General features: G+C 38.3%; 1 protein-coding gene across 1 annotated transcript in view; it reads left to right on the top strand.

Moving 5' to 3' along the window:
- The window catches only part of LOC110960248 (thrombospondin type-1 domain-containing protein 7A-like), a 157,162-nt gene that overhangs the window by 116,325 nt on the left and 24,379 nt on the right, over positions 1-16,458 (top strand). The window contains exons 18-20 of the mRNA XM_051955557.1: positions 8,871-9,016; positions 12,899-13,073; positions 16,221-16,394. Coding sequence (XP_051811517.1) covers positions 8,871-9,016; positions 12,899-13,073; positions 16,221-16,394 — 495 coding nt within the window. The remainder of the gene's footprint in view (positions 1-8,870; positions 9,017-12,898; positions 13,074-16,220; positions 16,395-16,458) is intronic.

Below are 16,458 nucleotides of genomic sequence, written 5' to 3' on the forward strand. Positions count from 1 at the left end.
AAAGGGTATTTTGGGATGCCAGTTGGGTGAGGGTGACGAGAGAGCCCTGACAGTTACATGTCATATCAGTTGTCTTCAGTTACATTTGTGTATCCCATACACTCTACAATAAGTATGGATTAACTAATCATTGCCTCTTTTAGTCATGCTACCATACGAACAAACTCTCAGAGACAAAAATTATCCTATCCCACACTTGGGCCCCTCCTATAGCGCAACCATCCAAATAGAAATTTGAAAATGTATGTTGTTATGTTTGTTGACCAGAAGGTACCCCTGTTGTAGTCTTAGTATAGTCTGTGAAAACAATCTGTGATGACGAAAAGTGTAAATAATAAAATAGTTCTCACTCAGTACTCACGGTTAGAAGATGAAAAGTTGAGACTGAAAATTTGATTCCTTGATCAGTAAATCGACAGCTTTACCATTCAGTCTTTCTCCATCTTCACCACAACAGACCAATAAACTATTAAAAAAAATCTTTCTAATGTTACCAGAACATATACAGCTTCACCACTTACCTCTCTTTCCTCCACTGAAGCTTGTTACATATTCAAAACAAAACATATGATAAGTGTGTAGGATACACAATTTCTGCTTTGCATTGCATGAATGTCCTTTAGTCAGGAACATTTTAGGATCAACCCACGTATTTAAAAAGTATACAAAATGATACAGATACTTACTTTGGTATGCTAAGTTGGATTCGTTAAATTAAACATGGCCTAAGTAAGATGAAGAGCTCACTAAAAAGGCCAGGGATGAGCAGACAACGTGAGCAGAGACTGCTGTGCAGAGCTGAGTATATATATATATATATATATATATATATATATATACACACATATGTTACATATATTACATATATTATACATACATAATGTCTTTGTTTATATTTAATCCGATGTGAATATCATTTGATCATTTTAAATGATAAATAAAAAACAAAAACAAAATAAAACGTTCTTTGAACAGTTGATTTAATCCTCTGCCACTTGGTGTGCACAGAAATTCTGTCCATGAAGGTGAAGAGCAGAACTTTAATTAAATTATTAAATTGGCCTAAGCTTTCTTGGCCATGCTGTATGATAGTTGGACTGCAATTGCTTGGAATTACCAAGGGAGTCATTTTCAACATTTTGGCTTCTTTATATAGCAACTTTGATGACACAATACTTTCTCAGCTGAAAATGATCCATCACTACGCTAGACCAGCAGTGCTCTCAGCTGTGTGACGTGACAGGCCTATATCAGCTAAGAGAGGGATAATATATTCCTTGCATGTGATCCCATAGGATCAGGTCATGAGTGTGTGCTTTGGGGCTCAGGGAGCACTCTACTCTCCACAAGTCCTTGAGAAGAGCACCAGCTAGAAGCAAAGAAGCAACAAGATCAAGTCGTAGATATGAAACCAATACAGGCTTTTGCTACTGTGGTAAAATTAATCTGTCCCCAGGTCAGAACATTTTTTTAAAAAAAGGTAGGCCACGGGAAGAGAGGGCTTCCTCGCTTTCCTTCAAGTGTTTCTTTTTATCTCTAGGCTGGCTGTAAGGACATACTCCCCCGAAGGAGCTAATTTCTGTTCCAGAGCCAGGAACAGTGATGAACGGAATTTATTTCAAGCAAATGAACATACCTGGAAGCAGCAAGATGCTGTTATCAATCAGGCATTGTCAAAACACAGTTATTTTCTTGGACATGGCCAACCTGTGTGCATAGATAATCATGGCATAGTGTGTTCTCCAGCCAAACACTGATAGTGACAGCTGGCACACACCTTCTTTCACCCTGCAATCTTCCTCCCACCCACTGTGCAACCTCAAATTGCCATGGCCAATCACAGGGAGACCACTGAAACATGAGAACTGAAATGGAGGGTCATGCCTGTGTGGTAGGACGGCCCAGTCCGTCTCCACAGGTGCATCAGGATAATGACTCCCAGCTGCGCAGGCCTGATCTAATACACCACACCTGTGGAGACGGACTGGGCCATCCTACCACACTTGGTTTCTGTGGGATAAAAGCATTAACATCTTCTGTAAAGACACCAATGAACAAATTGATGAACTTTGATTAAAACTCTTTGGACCAGATTCATTTAAAGTTTGTGAATAAAGTAAAAGGTCCCTGTTTTTGTTTTATCATTGGTTAGGGGAGCTTTTATCCTCTAACACCATCCCTTATTAATAGGCTGCTTCATGACACTCAGCTCTAAATAATTCCAGATAAGTACTGGATAAAACTGGCCTTCATACTGGGCATGGTGTTCCTCATTTATTTTTTGGAATTGGTGGCAAGCAAAAGTTAGAGGACGTCTGAAGGTCAGACTCACATTTTTAATGTAGAAACAGCAAATACTAAAGTAAAAACTAATAATAGTCCATATCTGATCGATATGTGGGCAAAACAACCTCATAAGGTTTTATGTTGCCAACTTGTAGAGACTTGTTAATAATAATTATAATAATAATATATTTTATTTGTATAGTGCCTTTCAAAATACTCAAAGACACTTTACATAGTTACATATAAAATCAGCAAACATTTAAACAGAGGAGCATCATAAAACAAGTCATAAAACACATCATAAACATGAGTTAGTGTTATGTATTAAAAGCAGTTCTGAACAGGTGGGTCTTGAGGAGGGATTTGAAAGTGGTCAGGTCAGTGCAGTGCTCATTTTGTTAAATAATTGTTGCTTCAACGCTTTGCTCATGTTTAGTCGTTGCATCCTCTTATGTCTCTGGTGATTGGAACTAACATGAGAAGATAATTTAAAGACAGTAATAGAGAATACAAAATACGAAGAAAAGGAAAAGAGGTTCCATGTTTTTGTAGGGTGGATGTTGCTATTCCCACTTGCCTCCAGTGAAATTAAGCTAGTGTCTCTTCACTCTGGTTCCCAAGGTCCTGACATCTGCAACAAAATTTTCAAAGTAAATCAAACACTATTATATATCATCTGCATGTAGAAGCAAAACACAGAAGACACAATTTAACCTGAAGTGATCCTAAGATACTTCACAAGATACTTTTGAATGTACAACGTTATGTACCTTTTCAGATGAGCTTCCCCCCTCCATTAAATAATATTGCAGAATTTCATTTTATTGAATTTTTTGTTTGTTTTATGTGGTTCACTGGGCTAAAACACATGTACAGTGGTCCTTCGTCTATCACGGGGGTTACGTTCCAGACCCCCACGATAGATGAAAATCCGCGAAGTAGTGACCATATTTATTTTGTTGTTTATATAGATTTTAAGGCTTTTAAAATCCTCCCCACACACCGCACAACATCGCAGAGCAACACTATGCACAGCAATCGGAAGTCTGTGTGAAATGGACAAGGCAAGATGCTGAATGCTGCTAGACACAGTAGACGAGGAGACTGATACTACGGTCGCCGAGCCAATCAGTGCCCAACTTTGTGCTACGCATTTTATTTCACTAAATTATTCTTTTAAAACATACTAAATATTATTTTTATATATTTTCATTTTTTAAGCTAGAAAATTATTTTACCATAAAAATAATTAAAATAATGTAGCAATCGCAGAGCCGGTTGCTATGACTGAATTGCTGTACTGCAATGCACCATGGGAGTTTGGGGTGTTGGGGGTTTAAAGGTCATTATTGTGGTTTATGTTAGTGTTACAGTGTAATTAGTGTTTGTGTTTAATTGTGTTTTTGTGGTTTAGTCACTCTAGTTAGTTTGGTTAAGCATTATGTTGTCAGGACCATGAGTGTGAAGTTTAGAGTGCTTGATGATTTCCTGCTACATTGTTTGTAATACTGTTCTCTGTGTGTGTCAATGTCCAGCCTATTACTTCAACACAGCTTTCCAGAATAATAAATATATAAAACTATCTGTATATCACAAATCCCCACGATATAGCGAAAAAACCCGCGATACAGTGAGACCACAGAAAGGGAACCACGATATGGCGAGGGACCACTGTACTTCTACTTTGAGGCAGCAGCTAATGAAGAATTTTTTTCATATCCTCGTCTTGAGTCTCAGTAAAATACACAGTAAATTTGGTAATAAGCACTTCGTTCCTTTTCCCTCCACACTCTCCCAAATTTAAGACAGTCATTAATTTAATTTTTAACAAAGGTACTGTGATTATTCAAAATTACTACAGAGATGGTGATGAAGCATCAAAATGACACCATAGACTACATCAGCTGAATGAAAACGCAACAAAACATTTGCACTGAGACAAAATAAACAACTGTATTCCCTAAAAAAAACTGAACAGAAAAAAATAAATCTAATATTAAAGCCGCAAGCGGCGTCAAAAGGCCCTCGCCGGCTGCTGACCTGACCTGCCCCGTTTTTTTCTGGCGAGCGTACATCAAAATTTCATCAAAATATTTACAAATGTGCAAACAGCAGCAAACAGGAGCCGTGCTCACCCATTGCTGTATTATGACAATATGTGACATGATGGCCATCGCCACAGCAACACTGTCCAAAATACTGCATGGATATCATTGACGTTTTTCACCTGCATGTGTGTCACAATTTATGTGTCAAATTTGGGACATTTCCATGGTAACAGGTAAATTTAATATAATGGGAGATTTTTCACTTGGGCCCATTAGACCAAGTGAAGTAGGAAGGGTCAATAAGTGTTTAAAATTTGGTTGGGATTGGAGTCGTTATGTACGAATGGCAGCCATTTATCATGCACAAAAAATGGCAAAATTTGACATCAACTTTGCGGCGTTGCCACGCGGAAACCATGAAATGAAATTTTATGATTTGGATAACTTTTGTTTACTTGTGTAGATGGTGTCCACCAAATTTCAGCTCATTTGGAGAAGCGCGCGATTAAAATGAACATTTTGTACGACGTCCTGGAACATGGTGACTCAGCATTTTTGAAATTTCAATTCCAAATAGCTGCCTTCCTGTTTGTCTGAGGGTGGGGTCATAATAATAATATTTTTTGTTTGTCCCAACAAGATGCATGTGTGTGCCAAATTTGTTGGCAGTACGACAAAGTTTATGTCGGAGCCCCTCCCATTGACGCAATGCATTTTGATTTTTGCAGGTGATGCTGTAGAGCCAATTTTTAAGTCCCAATTTTGAAACACATATTTTAAAAAAATTTTCACCGGAACTGAATTTTGTGCAAAATTTAGTGAGTTTTCGAGCGTGTTTAGGGGGTCAAATTCCAGTTTAAAGAGCAGAAGAAAGAAGAAGAAATAAATAAAGAAATAATTAAAATCGCAAGCGGCGTCAAAAGGCCCTCGCCGGCTGCCGACCTGACCCGCCCCGTTTTTTCTGGCGAGCGTACATCAAAATTTCATCAAAATATTTACAAATGTGCAAACAGCAGCAAACAGGAGCCATGCTCATTCATTGCTGCATTATGACAACATGTGGCATGTTGGCCATTGCCACAGCAACACTGTCCAAAATACTGCATGGATACCATTGACGTTTTTCACCTGCATGGGTGTCACAATTTATGTGTCAAATTTGGGACATTTCCATGGTAACAGGTAAATTTAATATAATGGGAGATTTTTCACTTGGGCCCATTAGAATAACATGGGGAACTTCAGCCATCGCCACAGCAACACCGTTAAATTTACAACATGGTTACTGTTTGCTTTTTTTGATCGGGACCACATGAAGGAATAGTCACCCAAATTTCATTCATTTCTGACAAACTAATAATTTTACTCCCCATACAGATTTTATTTTGATTTTGTAGGGGGCGCTGTAACGCCGACTGTCAAAATGGGGGGTCAATAAGTGTTTAAAATTTGGTTGGGATTGGAGTCGTTATGTACGAATGGCAGCCATTTATCACATACAAAAAATAGCAAAATTTGACATCAACTTTGCGGCGTTGCCACACGGAAACCGTGAAATGAAATTTTAGGATTTGGATAACTTTTGTCTACTTGTGTAGATGGTGTCCACCAAATTTCAGCTCATTTGGAGAAGTGTGCGATCAAAACGAACATTTTGTACGACGTCCTGGAAAACGCTGATTGAGCATTTTGAAATTTCAATCCCAAATAGCTCCCTTCCTGTTTGTCTGAGGGCAGGTCATAATAATATTTTTTGTTTGTCCCGACAAGACGCATTTGTGTACCGAATTTGGTGGCTGTACGACAAAGTTGATGTCGAGCCAATTTTTCAACTTTGAAACACATATTGAAAAAAAAAATTTCACCGGAACTGAATTTTGTGCAAAATTTAGTGAGTTTTTGAGCATGTTTAGGGGGTCAAATTCCAGTTTAAAGAGCAGAAGAAGAAGAAGAAAAAGATTAAATAAATAAATAAATAATATTTTTTGCAAAAACAATATGCGATTTGTTTTTCGCCCGTATTTCGCCCACATATTATATTAGCGCGATCTTTTTCCAATAAAAAAGATGCACAGGCTTTTTGTTCAGGAAGGTTCAGTCAGACGCGCCCAGCGCTGTCCATGATACACACAAATCCAAACGCTCCAGTCCAGAATTTCCATTTCCATAAATCCATTTATTCCATAATCAAAACGACAAAAAACATAGATCTTCTTACCAGCAGCGGCAATCCAAACCGGCCAAAATAGCAAAAAGAACAACGCTTACCTACATCAGCCCCAGCGGTCTTAAACTGTGTGGCTGCCTAGAACAAAAGCTTCCCGACCCCGTGCAATCACCCACCTATATCCAGGTGCTGCAGTCACCTGGACATAATGAGTGGGCGGACACATAGCCACATAAACAACAAAATAACGATACAAACAAAAGCATTCTATACGATTGATATTAACTCAGAATAAAAGTTTTCTACTTAACTTACTACTAAATCAAATTATACACAGATTACTGATTTCACAAATTACATAAATTTTGGCTCCAACATATTATATATTTTCGGAAAGGTCTCGACAAGCCCGACGCGTCTGTGAGGTGTTTGAGAGTGTGAATGTCTGTGGTCGACTTGTCATTTTTGTGTTGCATAAACAATAGGCCCTTCACCCTGGGCTGCCAGGGGCTCGGGCCTAATCATAGATATAAATAGAAACTAGATACCTCGCCGGCCAATGAGCGATGCGTCAGTGCGCCGCCATCTTGGAACGGGAGCGAGCGGGAGTAAACAAACCAGAGATAAGTGTGTTTATCACACACCGATTGACAACAAATCTCAAAATGCCACAGTCTTGTGCGGCCTGGGGCTGTACAATACAACGCAACCCAAACACAAGGGCACAAGGAATCACATTCCACAAGTGAGTATGTCCTTTCCATTGACCTTTTCACAGATTTCACCAGATATTGTAGCAGAAACCCATGGTATGATACCAAGACGTTGTCAGTCTGTCACTTCCATGATGCCATGATCATGTACAGTTAGCCAGGTGTTATGACTGCTATTTCACACCAATTTCTCTTTATTCATACAGCATAGGGTGTGTTAACATCATGTTTTTCAGTTATCAATATTATATCTAGCTTTTTTTCATGCACGCATGGAACACAAGTAAACTGAAGAATTTAGGCATGGTTCCAACTTTGTGCCAGCTTTGAAAATTCTTTAGTATTAAAGCACTGAAAATGAGAAAAGAGAAAAACCCTCAAAATTTTTATTAACCTAATATTAAACTTCAATGTAAATTCAAGATAATTGTTCAAAGATGTTAATCCCATATGTAAATGTGGCACAAAAAAGGAATAATCAGTAGACTAAATAAATAAAACTTAGAAGCTGCTGATCATGGTGATCAGAGAAAGCTGACATCACAACAGGTCAACACAACAAACAGTTGCAGGAAAAAGGTCCCTAAAACTTGTTGTGCTGATTAACACCATCTCTTTGGGAGTGTAATCAAAAGATGACCTCGTAAGCTTTCAAATGAGCCATACCATGTCGAAATCTATGCATTACAAGGAAAGTTATGACCGGAAAACTGTGGCTGTGTAATGGTTTCGCATGTACCAGACGTTGTTTGTTTACAACTTCACTCCCGTTCCAAGATGGCGGGCGGTGACGCATCGCCAGCCTATGCTGGACAGTGGCGCAAGGCTTCTAAGATTTCTATGGGCCTAATTAGACAATTCAAAGGGTAAAACTTAAGAAATAAAAGGTCATACGTTGATTTAATCTCGCACTTCCATACAGCTGAGATCTAATTGAAGACAAGATTCAAACAAGAATGGTCACAATTAGAACAACAAACTACTTTTAATGCAATAGACCAAGTACCAAACACATGCTCCTAGATTGCCCATAATGCGACTTGATATCAGATTCCATCAGATCCTTCATCCTTGACAGATGCCAATGTCTTTCAAACCTTATGCCTCAGACTGCAACACAGGCTTTCTGGTAAAAAAAATTATAAAAAATTAATTATAAAAAAGCCAATGTAACTTTAATGAAATCACTAGGACATACAGTAGTTGATATGGATGAATTTGTGATTTTTCCAGAGCCTCAAAAAACATTGTAGAACTGTAATAATAATGCTAAATTTAACTGATTTGAAATATTATTCAACATAGCATTTAGGGAGATCATCTTTATAATTATTATGATTTTGCTGTTGTTTTAACAATAGATAGGAAATTACTTTGTTGTAAAACATTAGACTAAACTGACCATATGATCCAGAGTCATGTCATCTTACCTAGTGGTTTTATTAGTTGCTTTATTTCAAGTATCTACTGCGCATCCAGTAACAACAGGTCCTGAAGTCACTTTGACAGTTGCTTTCAACATCCACACTCTTCCAGCTGTTACTTTGACTTCCTGATCTTAACAAGACTCAGATATGCAGAGTGGTTTCATAATTGCAGTCAACATCCTCATGAATAAAAAATCCTTTGTTTTTCTTTTTATCTGCTGTTCATCAGGCAAGCTGTGGAGGAGACGGACAGTGATCCAGGCTCCCCAGGGTGATGGAAGGCCATGTCCATCCCAGATGGAACAGTGGAAGCCCTGCCTGGTGAAGCCCTGCTACAGCTGGAGATACAGCACATGGTCAGAATGCAAGTCTGAGGTCAGTCAGCTTTCATCCTCTTGCAACCCAGTCCCATGGCCAAATGTGAAATACCTACGTTTGTCCACAGAACAAAACGTAACAGTCTCACAATAAAGGTCTGACAATTGTAAAATGTTTACATTTTTTTCTCCCTATTATTTTCTATTGGCCTGACGACAGGTCACGTGACTACTTGCTGCGGGCCTCTCAAAATGAAAACATGGCGGCCTTTCCTTTTATTCTCGGTGGAAAATGCATTATTTCAAGACAGTTTGGACTTAAAAAAGCATTTTGGTGACATTTCTAGCGAAAAATATACATTTTAATTTCACAATATTCGTTCAGTTCTTGTGTATGATCTTTGGTTTGTTTGTTATTACGATGAATTTTTCACGTCTCGGAATGGAATTGTTACACTGTTACGTTTTCCACCGTTGCTGTGGTGGTTGCTAAGGACGTGTCCACGGACTAAACCAAATGGCGTAGGCCTATATGTTATTGTATTTATTCGTTACATTGTGTCGTTATCTGAACTCTTAACATATTTGTGTAGTTACTGACGATATCTATTGTTAACCTTTCCTGCTGTCCGCTTCCTGACCGTGGTCGGGAAAACACAGGGGCGAACTGAAAGGTTTAACTGCTTCTATTTAAATAAAATGTGCAGAGACGATCGTTCAGTCTTTCTTATTTACTGAAGAACGGTGCATTAAATTATTCCACTTATCACAGTTTCTTCTGGCGCGGTCTTTACTGGCTAACACATTCTTCTGAACAACAACATAACATTGCGTAGTGAGACTTGCACTTCCGGCACCTTTCTTCTTCGGTGGTGTCTGTGTAAAACAATGTCCAACATGCAAACAGCACACCTAGCGCCATGAAGCACAAAATGCAGGTGTAAATCAATGACATCTTACAATTACAATGTCCTATCTTTTAACTAATAAAGACACATTGCCCACATATAAAGAACTTCACATCAGTGATGAAATAAAGATACAACAAGAACCGTCTTCTCCAGGGCCGAAGTAATAATAATAATAATAATAATCTTTATTTATGTAGCACTTTTCATACATCATTTGTAGCACAAAGTGCTTTACAAACAGACAAATAATTAGAATAAAATGAAATGCCTACTTTATTTTGTCTTTAGCGTGTTTATGGTTCCTCATGTATAAAGAGTATGTATATTTCATAATAATGAGGAGAGCAATAATGATATTTTTTATCTGCAGATGTTGTGGTATTTGTTGTTGCTGTAGTTGTGTTGCTATGCTAGTGTGTCATTAACTCCCTGAAATAGTTTCTAGTTGCTCCAGTCATATTTTAACTCCCCCTGGGCTCATTGTTTTTACTGCAATATAAAGTTGTGTGATTCTATGAAAACAGCACAACCATGGATAGAAGTATAGAGAACTCAAAAAATGCACTTTGTGTGGGATGGATGGATGGATGGATGGATAGATAGACAAAACAAACAATGAACACCGGACCATGATGTATGGATTGTAGTTTATTTCATGTGGAAAAAAGTATTTAATAGGCTGCATAAACACACCCACCAGGAAATTACATCAATTTGTTGATTATCTAATTAATCGAAATCCAAAATATTAAAAAAACTGATGCTTTTGTCGGGAGCGAGCAATAACATCCAGATTGTCTCAAAAACAGGGGTGCCGAATTCCAAGGACGAATATATTTGTAATCCCCGGGCCACTAAAATCCGTCTGAGGTTGTTTATTTATTGAATAGTGTTGTGAGATGTGTCTGGTTGTCAAGTGTAGCTCAGGCAGCTTAGTGTGTGAATGTGAGTGAGTGTGTGCGCGTGGCCAAGCCGCGCTGCGGGTGCACGAGCGGGGCGAGCAGGTAGAAGCCAGCCCGGTGTGTGTATGAGAGATGTAGAGGAGAGACGACTGAGACGGCGACCGGGGCAGGTCGTGAGCAATGGCATGTTGCTGATAACAGTGCAGTTAGTTAATATAGAGCCCCTCTCTTCGGCAAAACGGCCTCTGTCTTTTGGGTGTTTGTGCCACCGCCGCAACAAGTGTGGAGTCGAGTCTTGGAAGTTAGCCTCGAAGGAAGCTACTTTTACTTTTACTTGAACTTGAATTACCTTTTAGTGTTTTTATTCTTTTTACAACTCCCAATTTATAATTATCACTATTATTATTATTATCTTTATTATTATTTTATTTTATCTATCTTTTATTCTGTTTTTTATATGACATATTTAATTGAATTTATTTACTTATTTATCTATTTTTTTACTGATCTATTTATGGATTTATTTTATTGTATTCATTTTTATTTATTTATTTATTTATTTTACACTTTAAACTAACCTCCAGTGTTTACCCATTTTAAACCTTTAAGATGGTGTTTCCTCAGTATGTACTGGGTATAACAATGTCCCTGATTTATTTTTGTCTTTTATTTATGTTGCTTTTAATATTACAGTGTATGGCTTGTGGGGTGGGTGGGTTCGAGGCTGGGGGGTGGGGGGGAGAGGTGGATTTGGATCTTAATTTCTTTCATTTTATTTTAATTATTGTTTGTAAAGCACTTTGTGCTACAAATGATGTATGAAAAGTGCTATATAAATAAAGATTATTATTATTATTATTATTTCATTGGCCCTGGAGAAGACGGTTCTTGTTGTATCTTTATTTCATCACTGATGTGAAGTTCTTTACATGTGAGCAATGTGTCTTTATTAGTTAAAAGATAGGACATTGTAATTGTAAGATGTCATTGATTTACACCTGCATTTTGTGCTTCATGGCGCTAGGTGTGCTGTTTGCATGTTGGACATTGTTTTACACAGACACCACCGAAGAAGAAAGGTGCCGGAAGTGCAAGTCTCACTGCACGTTGTTATGTTGTCGTTCAGAAGAATGTGTTAGCCGGTAAAGACCGCGGCAGAAGAAACTGTGATAAGTGGAATAATTTAATGCACCGTTCTTCAGTAAATAAGAAAGTCTGAACGACCGTCTCCGCACATTTTATTTAAATAGAAGCAGTTAAACCTATCAGTTCTCCCCTGTGTTTTCCCGACCACGGTCAGGAAGCGGACAGCAGGAAAGGTTAACAATAGATATCGTCAGTAACTACACAAATATGTTAAGAGTTCAGATAACGACACAATGTAACGAATAAATACAATAACATATAGGCCTACGCCATTTGGTTTAGTCCATGGACGCGTCCTTACCAACCACCACAGCAATGGTGGAAAACGTAACAATGTAACAATTCCATTCCGAGACGTGAAAGATTCATCGTAATAACAAACAAACCAAAAATACATACACATACATACACAAGAACTGAACGAATATTGTGAAATTAAAATGTATATTTTTCGCTAGAAATGTCACCAAAATGCTTTTTTAAGTCCAAACTGTCTTGAAATAATGCATTTTCCACCAAGAATAAAAGGAAAGGCCGCCATGTTTTCATTTTGAGAGGCCCGCAGCAAGCAGTCACGTGACCTGTCGTCAGACCAATAGAAAATAATAGGGAGAAAAAAAACGTAAACATTTTACAATTTTCAGACCTTTATTGTGAGACTGTTACGTTTTGTTCTGTGGACAAACGTAGGTATTTCACATTTGGCCATGAGACTGGGTTGCCTCTTGACCATCTGCAACAAGTTTTGTCAATATATGAGAAACATTGCTATGGTATTGGAATACTTACAACACATATTTCCCTTCATCAGAATAAGTATTTAATGTATGTCAATGATTTTTTTTTACGTGAAATTTAAAATCATTAAAACTGTAGGATTTTGGGAATTTGAAATTTGGGGAAAAATACAAATTCGCAGTAGGCTCTGTTCAAAGAAATATGTCAGCATTTGTATTAAACTTTTACTTTCTCTTCTGTCAGGGTGCAAGGTGTGGAGAAGGCCTACGTTTCAGAAATGTGTCATGTTTTGTCTCTGATGGCTCGAGTCAGCAGGATAGCAGTGTGGTGGATGACGAGCTGTGTGGAGATCTGGAGCCTTCAGTGGATGGAGACACAAGCATTGTTTTGCAGGAGCTCTGTACTGTACCCTGCCCAGGTAGACCTCTCACACAGTTTCAGTATGGAGGAAATTGAATCTTACAGCTGTGAGCCACAAAAGGAAAAATTTGTTGACTGATCAATCAATCAATTAGTTGATTGATGAAAAGTTTTGTAAATTTTGCTGACTTACAATACACTCACATTACATGTTATAAACAAACTTTCTGCACAGATAAATAAAAAGTTTAGTCAGATAAGAAAATTGCATTCTCAGTAATGTTGACAAAAAGAGAGGCAGATTTATTTTTTGAAATATTACTAAGAAAAAGAAACACCGGCACTGGTCTGTCTGCTCTGTAAAGAATTTTCCCTTTCTAGTGATGACTAGAGAAGCCACATGTTACAAAATGTGACTCCACTAACACTAGATCTGACAGTAGAGCAATATTTTTTTTTTGTCCTGCCAGAAATCCAACCAGTTGTTACACAACCACATCACTGTTTTGCAGTGAAAAAATCATCACAGTAGCTGGTGACAGGTCTATGATCAGTGGATATCTCATCACATCTTTACAACAGAACAGCAGTATTGGACTGCTTTATATTACACTTTATATTCCACACTTTAGGGGCGGCGTGGCTCAGTGGGTAGAGTGGCCGTTTTACAACCGAAGGGTTGCTGGTTCGATCCTTGGCCCATTGTGCTCATGTCGAGGTGTCCCTGAGCAAGACACCAAACCCCTAATTGCTCCTGATGGGTTGTGGTTAGCGCCTTGCATGGCAGCTTCTGCAATCAGTGTGTGAATTGGTGAATGTGACGTATCATGTAAAGCGCTTTGGGTACCTTGCACGTATAGTAAAAGTGCTATATAAATCCAGACCATTTACCATTTTACACTTATATATGTATTTGTACTACTTAAGCCATTTTCATCTGTAATGCATTATAATCTGTATCTGTGCAGGTAGTGTAAGAATGTCCTGCAAACCCATTTGAGTAATGAACACTTAAACACATAGAAGCTTTGCAGACAATTAAGGGATTAAGTCTTGTCGGCCCAACACGACCACTTGCCAACTTCGCTTCATACAACAACACATCTAGTGGAAATTTTGCCCAGTTCAAAAATTAGTTGACCAATACAATGTTTGATTTAGGCTCAGTCTGGACAGTATTGTGTACTGGTTTGACATTCACCATTAAACTGACAACATGACATGACAACATGACATTGTTCAGTCTGTTGACCCCTATTACCATCATTTGCGCTTACTTTAGCTTCTAAAATAGCAAAGGCCTGCCTGTTGAAGCACTTTATGATGAGTGTGTTTGATTGTAGAAGCTCTTGAAGCTCCTACAATCAAACATGCTAAGAGTGTGCCACACAATGCAACACTCAAGCTTAAAGGTGGGCAGAAGGGTGCTGAGGACAATGCAGGAAGCTTCCACACAGCCGATAGTGGATGATGGATGCTGTATGTGCCACAGAATTTTCAAGGTAAATCAAGCACTATTAGGCACTATTAGGCAATCCGGTCGCCTTTCAGTTGCTACCAGGTTGCAGGAAATAATCAGACCAAATCTGTGGCCACAGCAGCTGCAGTGTGAGTACATAATCTCATCTGTGCTTATCTATATGCTGACTACACCAGCTTGAACTGTGTGTGGGTGTAATCAGCCTGTAATCAAGTTAACTGGTTTAGCAAGACCACAGGGGCAAAATGTAATCTGTCAGATCAGGTTCCTGCTCATCTCCTTTCTGACATTTGAAAACAAAACCTTACACTCTGACAAAAGCCATTCTAATATGAGGCAGACAGACAGAAAGATGTGATTTTGCATTTCTACTCTTTAATTACCTCATGACTCCACGATCAATGAAATGTGTTCCAACATTAGCCGTGCCAATACTGAGACTGCTGTGAGAGCTATTTAATAAAGAATTTTCTTTGCTGAGAAAATCATGCTTCTGGGCACACAGTTGTAATAAAATGTACATCAGAATTTGGTTGAAAAATATCCGAGAGGCAGTAGTTTAACTCAGATATCACTTCAGTGTACATTACTGTCACAAAATTGTAACACTTTACATTATAGGACACAACTACTTTGTAATCAGCATAATGTATCTCTACCTGAGAGAACACCAAAAAATAGAGTAATTACTGTTGAAGTAATTATTAATGAATGGCCACTGTTTTGTGCCTGCATTCTTCTCACTGCTACTGTCTTGACAGACTGTATGAATACCTGCACAAGTACTGTAGCAGCTTAGGAAGAATGGATGAATTATAAAGACCTAGCATTGTTTAGATTTTTCTGTGTGGCTGACTGAAGTGCTGTTTGGATGCGTTCCACTTCAAATGCTCAGATATGGAATGTTCTCAACTCCAAGGAGTTTCATTGTTTTCTATTTTTTTTAAGTATAGTCTATGATATTTCATTAAAAATGCTGTTTCCTGTTTAAGGCTAGTGCAAATTCAACACATTCTCCATGTTCACCTGTCCATTTCTACATCACTAGTACAATGAGAACAGCAGAGAAACATGTCATGCCCATAACTCTGCGTTTCTCTTTTTAGTGCAAAGGCTGGATTCCCAAAATTTGTTTAACCACTAGTACTTTAAGTGATTTTGTTTTTAATGCTGTTAAGCTGATATCAGTAAGTGCTATTCTTCCTCTCCATTACAGGTCCTCAAACCACTCCAGGCAAATGGTTGGTTTTAAAAAATAAATAAATCACCTGACTCAAATTATTTAAAAAAATATTTACAGTATGCAATACTATTTGAGCCAAACAAATTTGTCTTGATGATCTGACCATCTGACCAAAAAATGTGTTCCCAACAATATTTGCATGTTCTTTAGCAATCTTTATTGTTGCATTTATTGATGCAGTTTTGTTCCAAAGAGTAGCACAGCTTTTTTTCATTAATGGCATCCTTAGATTTTGGTGTTCTTCAATGTCCTTCACACTGAGCTATCACAGAAACTGTTGTTTAGACTGATATCTTCTCTGCTATGTCAGAGACACCTCTGTTTTTCAGAGATAAACTGTACAAATCTTGCACTACCCATGGTGATCTTTTTGGATAGCTACTGCAGCTCTGATTATTCTGTGTGTTGTTCTAACCAATATTTTGTTGGTCAATCATCTTCCAAGCTAACTCTGGTTGCTAAACTCACTGTATGTTCTGTAGGGGAGTGTTATTTGACTGACTGGACTGTTTGGAGTCCGTGCCAGCTAAGTTGCGTGAGCGGGGATGACCTGGGCTTTGGCTCAGTCCAGGTCCGATCCAGAGCTGTGGTGGCCCAAGATCCAGAGAATCTGCTTCAGTGTCCAGAACAAGAGCTGGAGGCACGGCCATGTACAGGTCAGTTTGACATTGTAAATTGTTTCATGTGAATTGCAGCAGGCAAACACTACCTCACCAATTT

This window comes from Acanthochromis polyacanthus, chromosome 11 (genome assembly GCF_021347895.1).
Source record: "Acanthochromis polyacanthus isolate Apoly-LR-REF ecotype Palm Island chromosome 11, KAUST_Apoly_ChrSc, whole genome shotgun sequence".
Lineage (NCBI taxonomy): Eukaryota > Metazoa > Chordata > Actinopteri > Pomacentridae > Acanthochromis > Acanthochromis polyacanthus.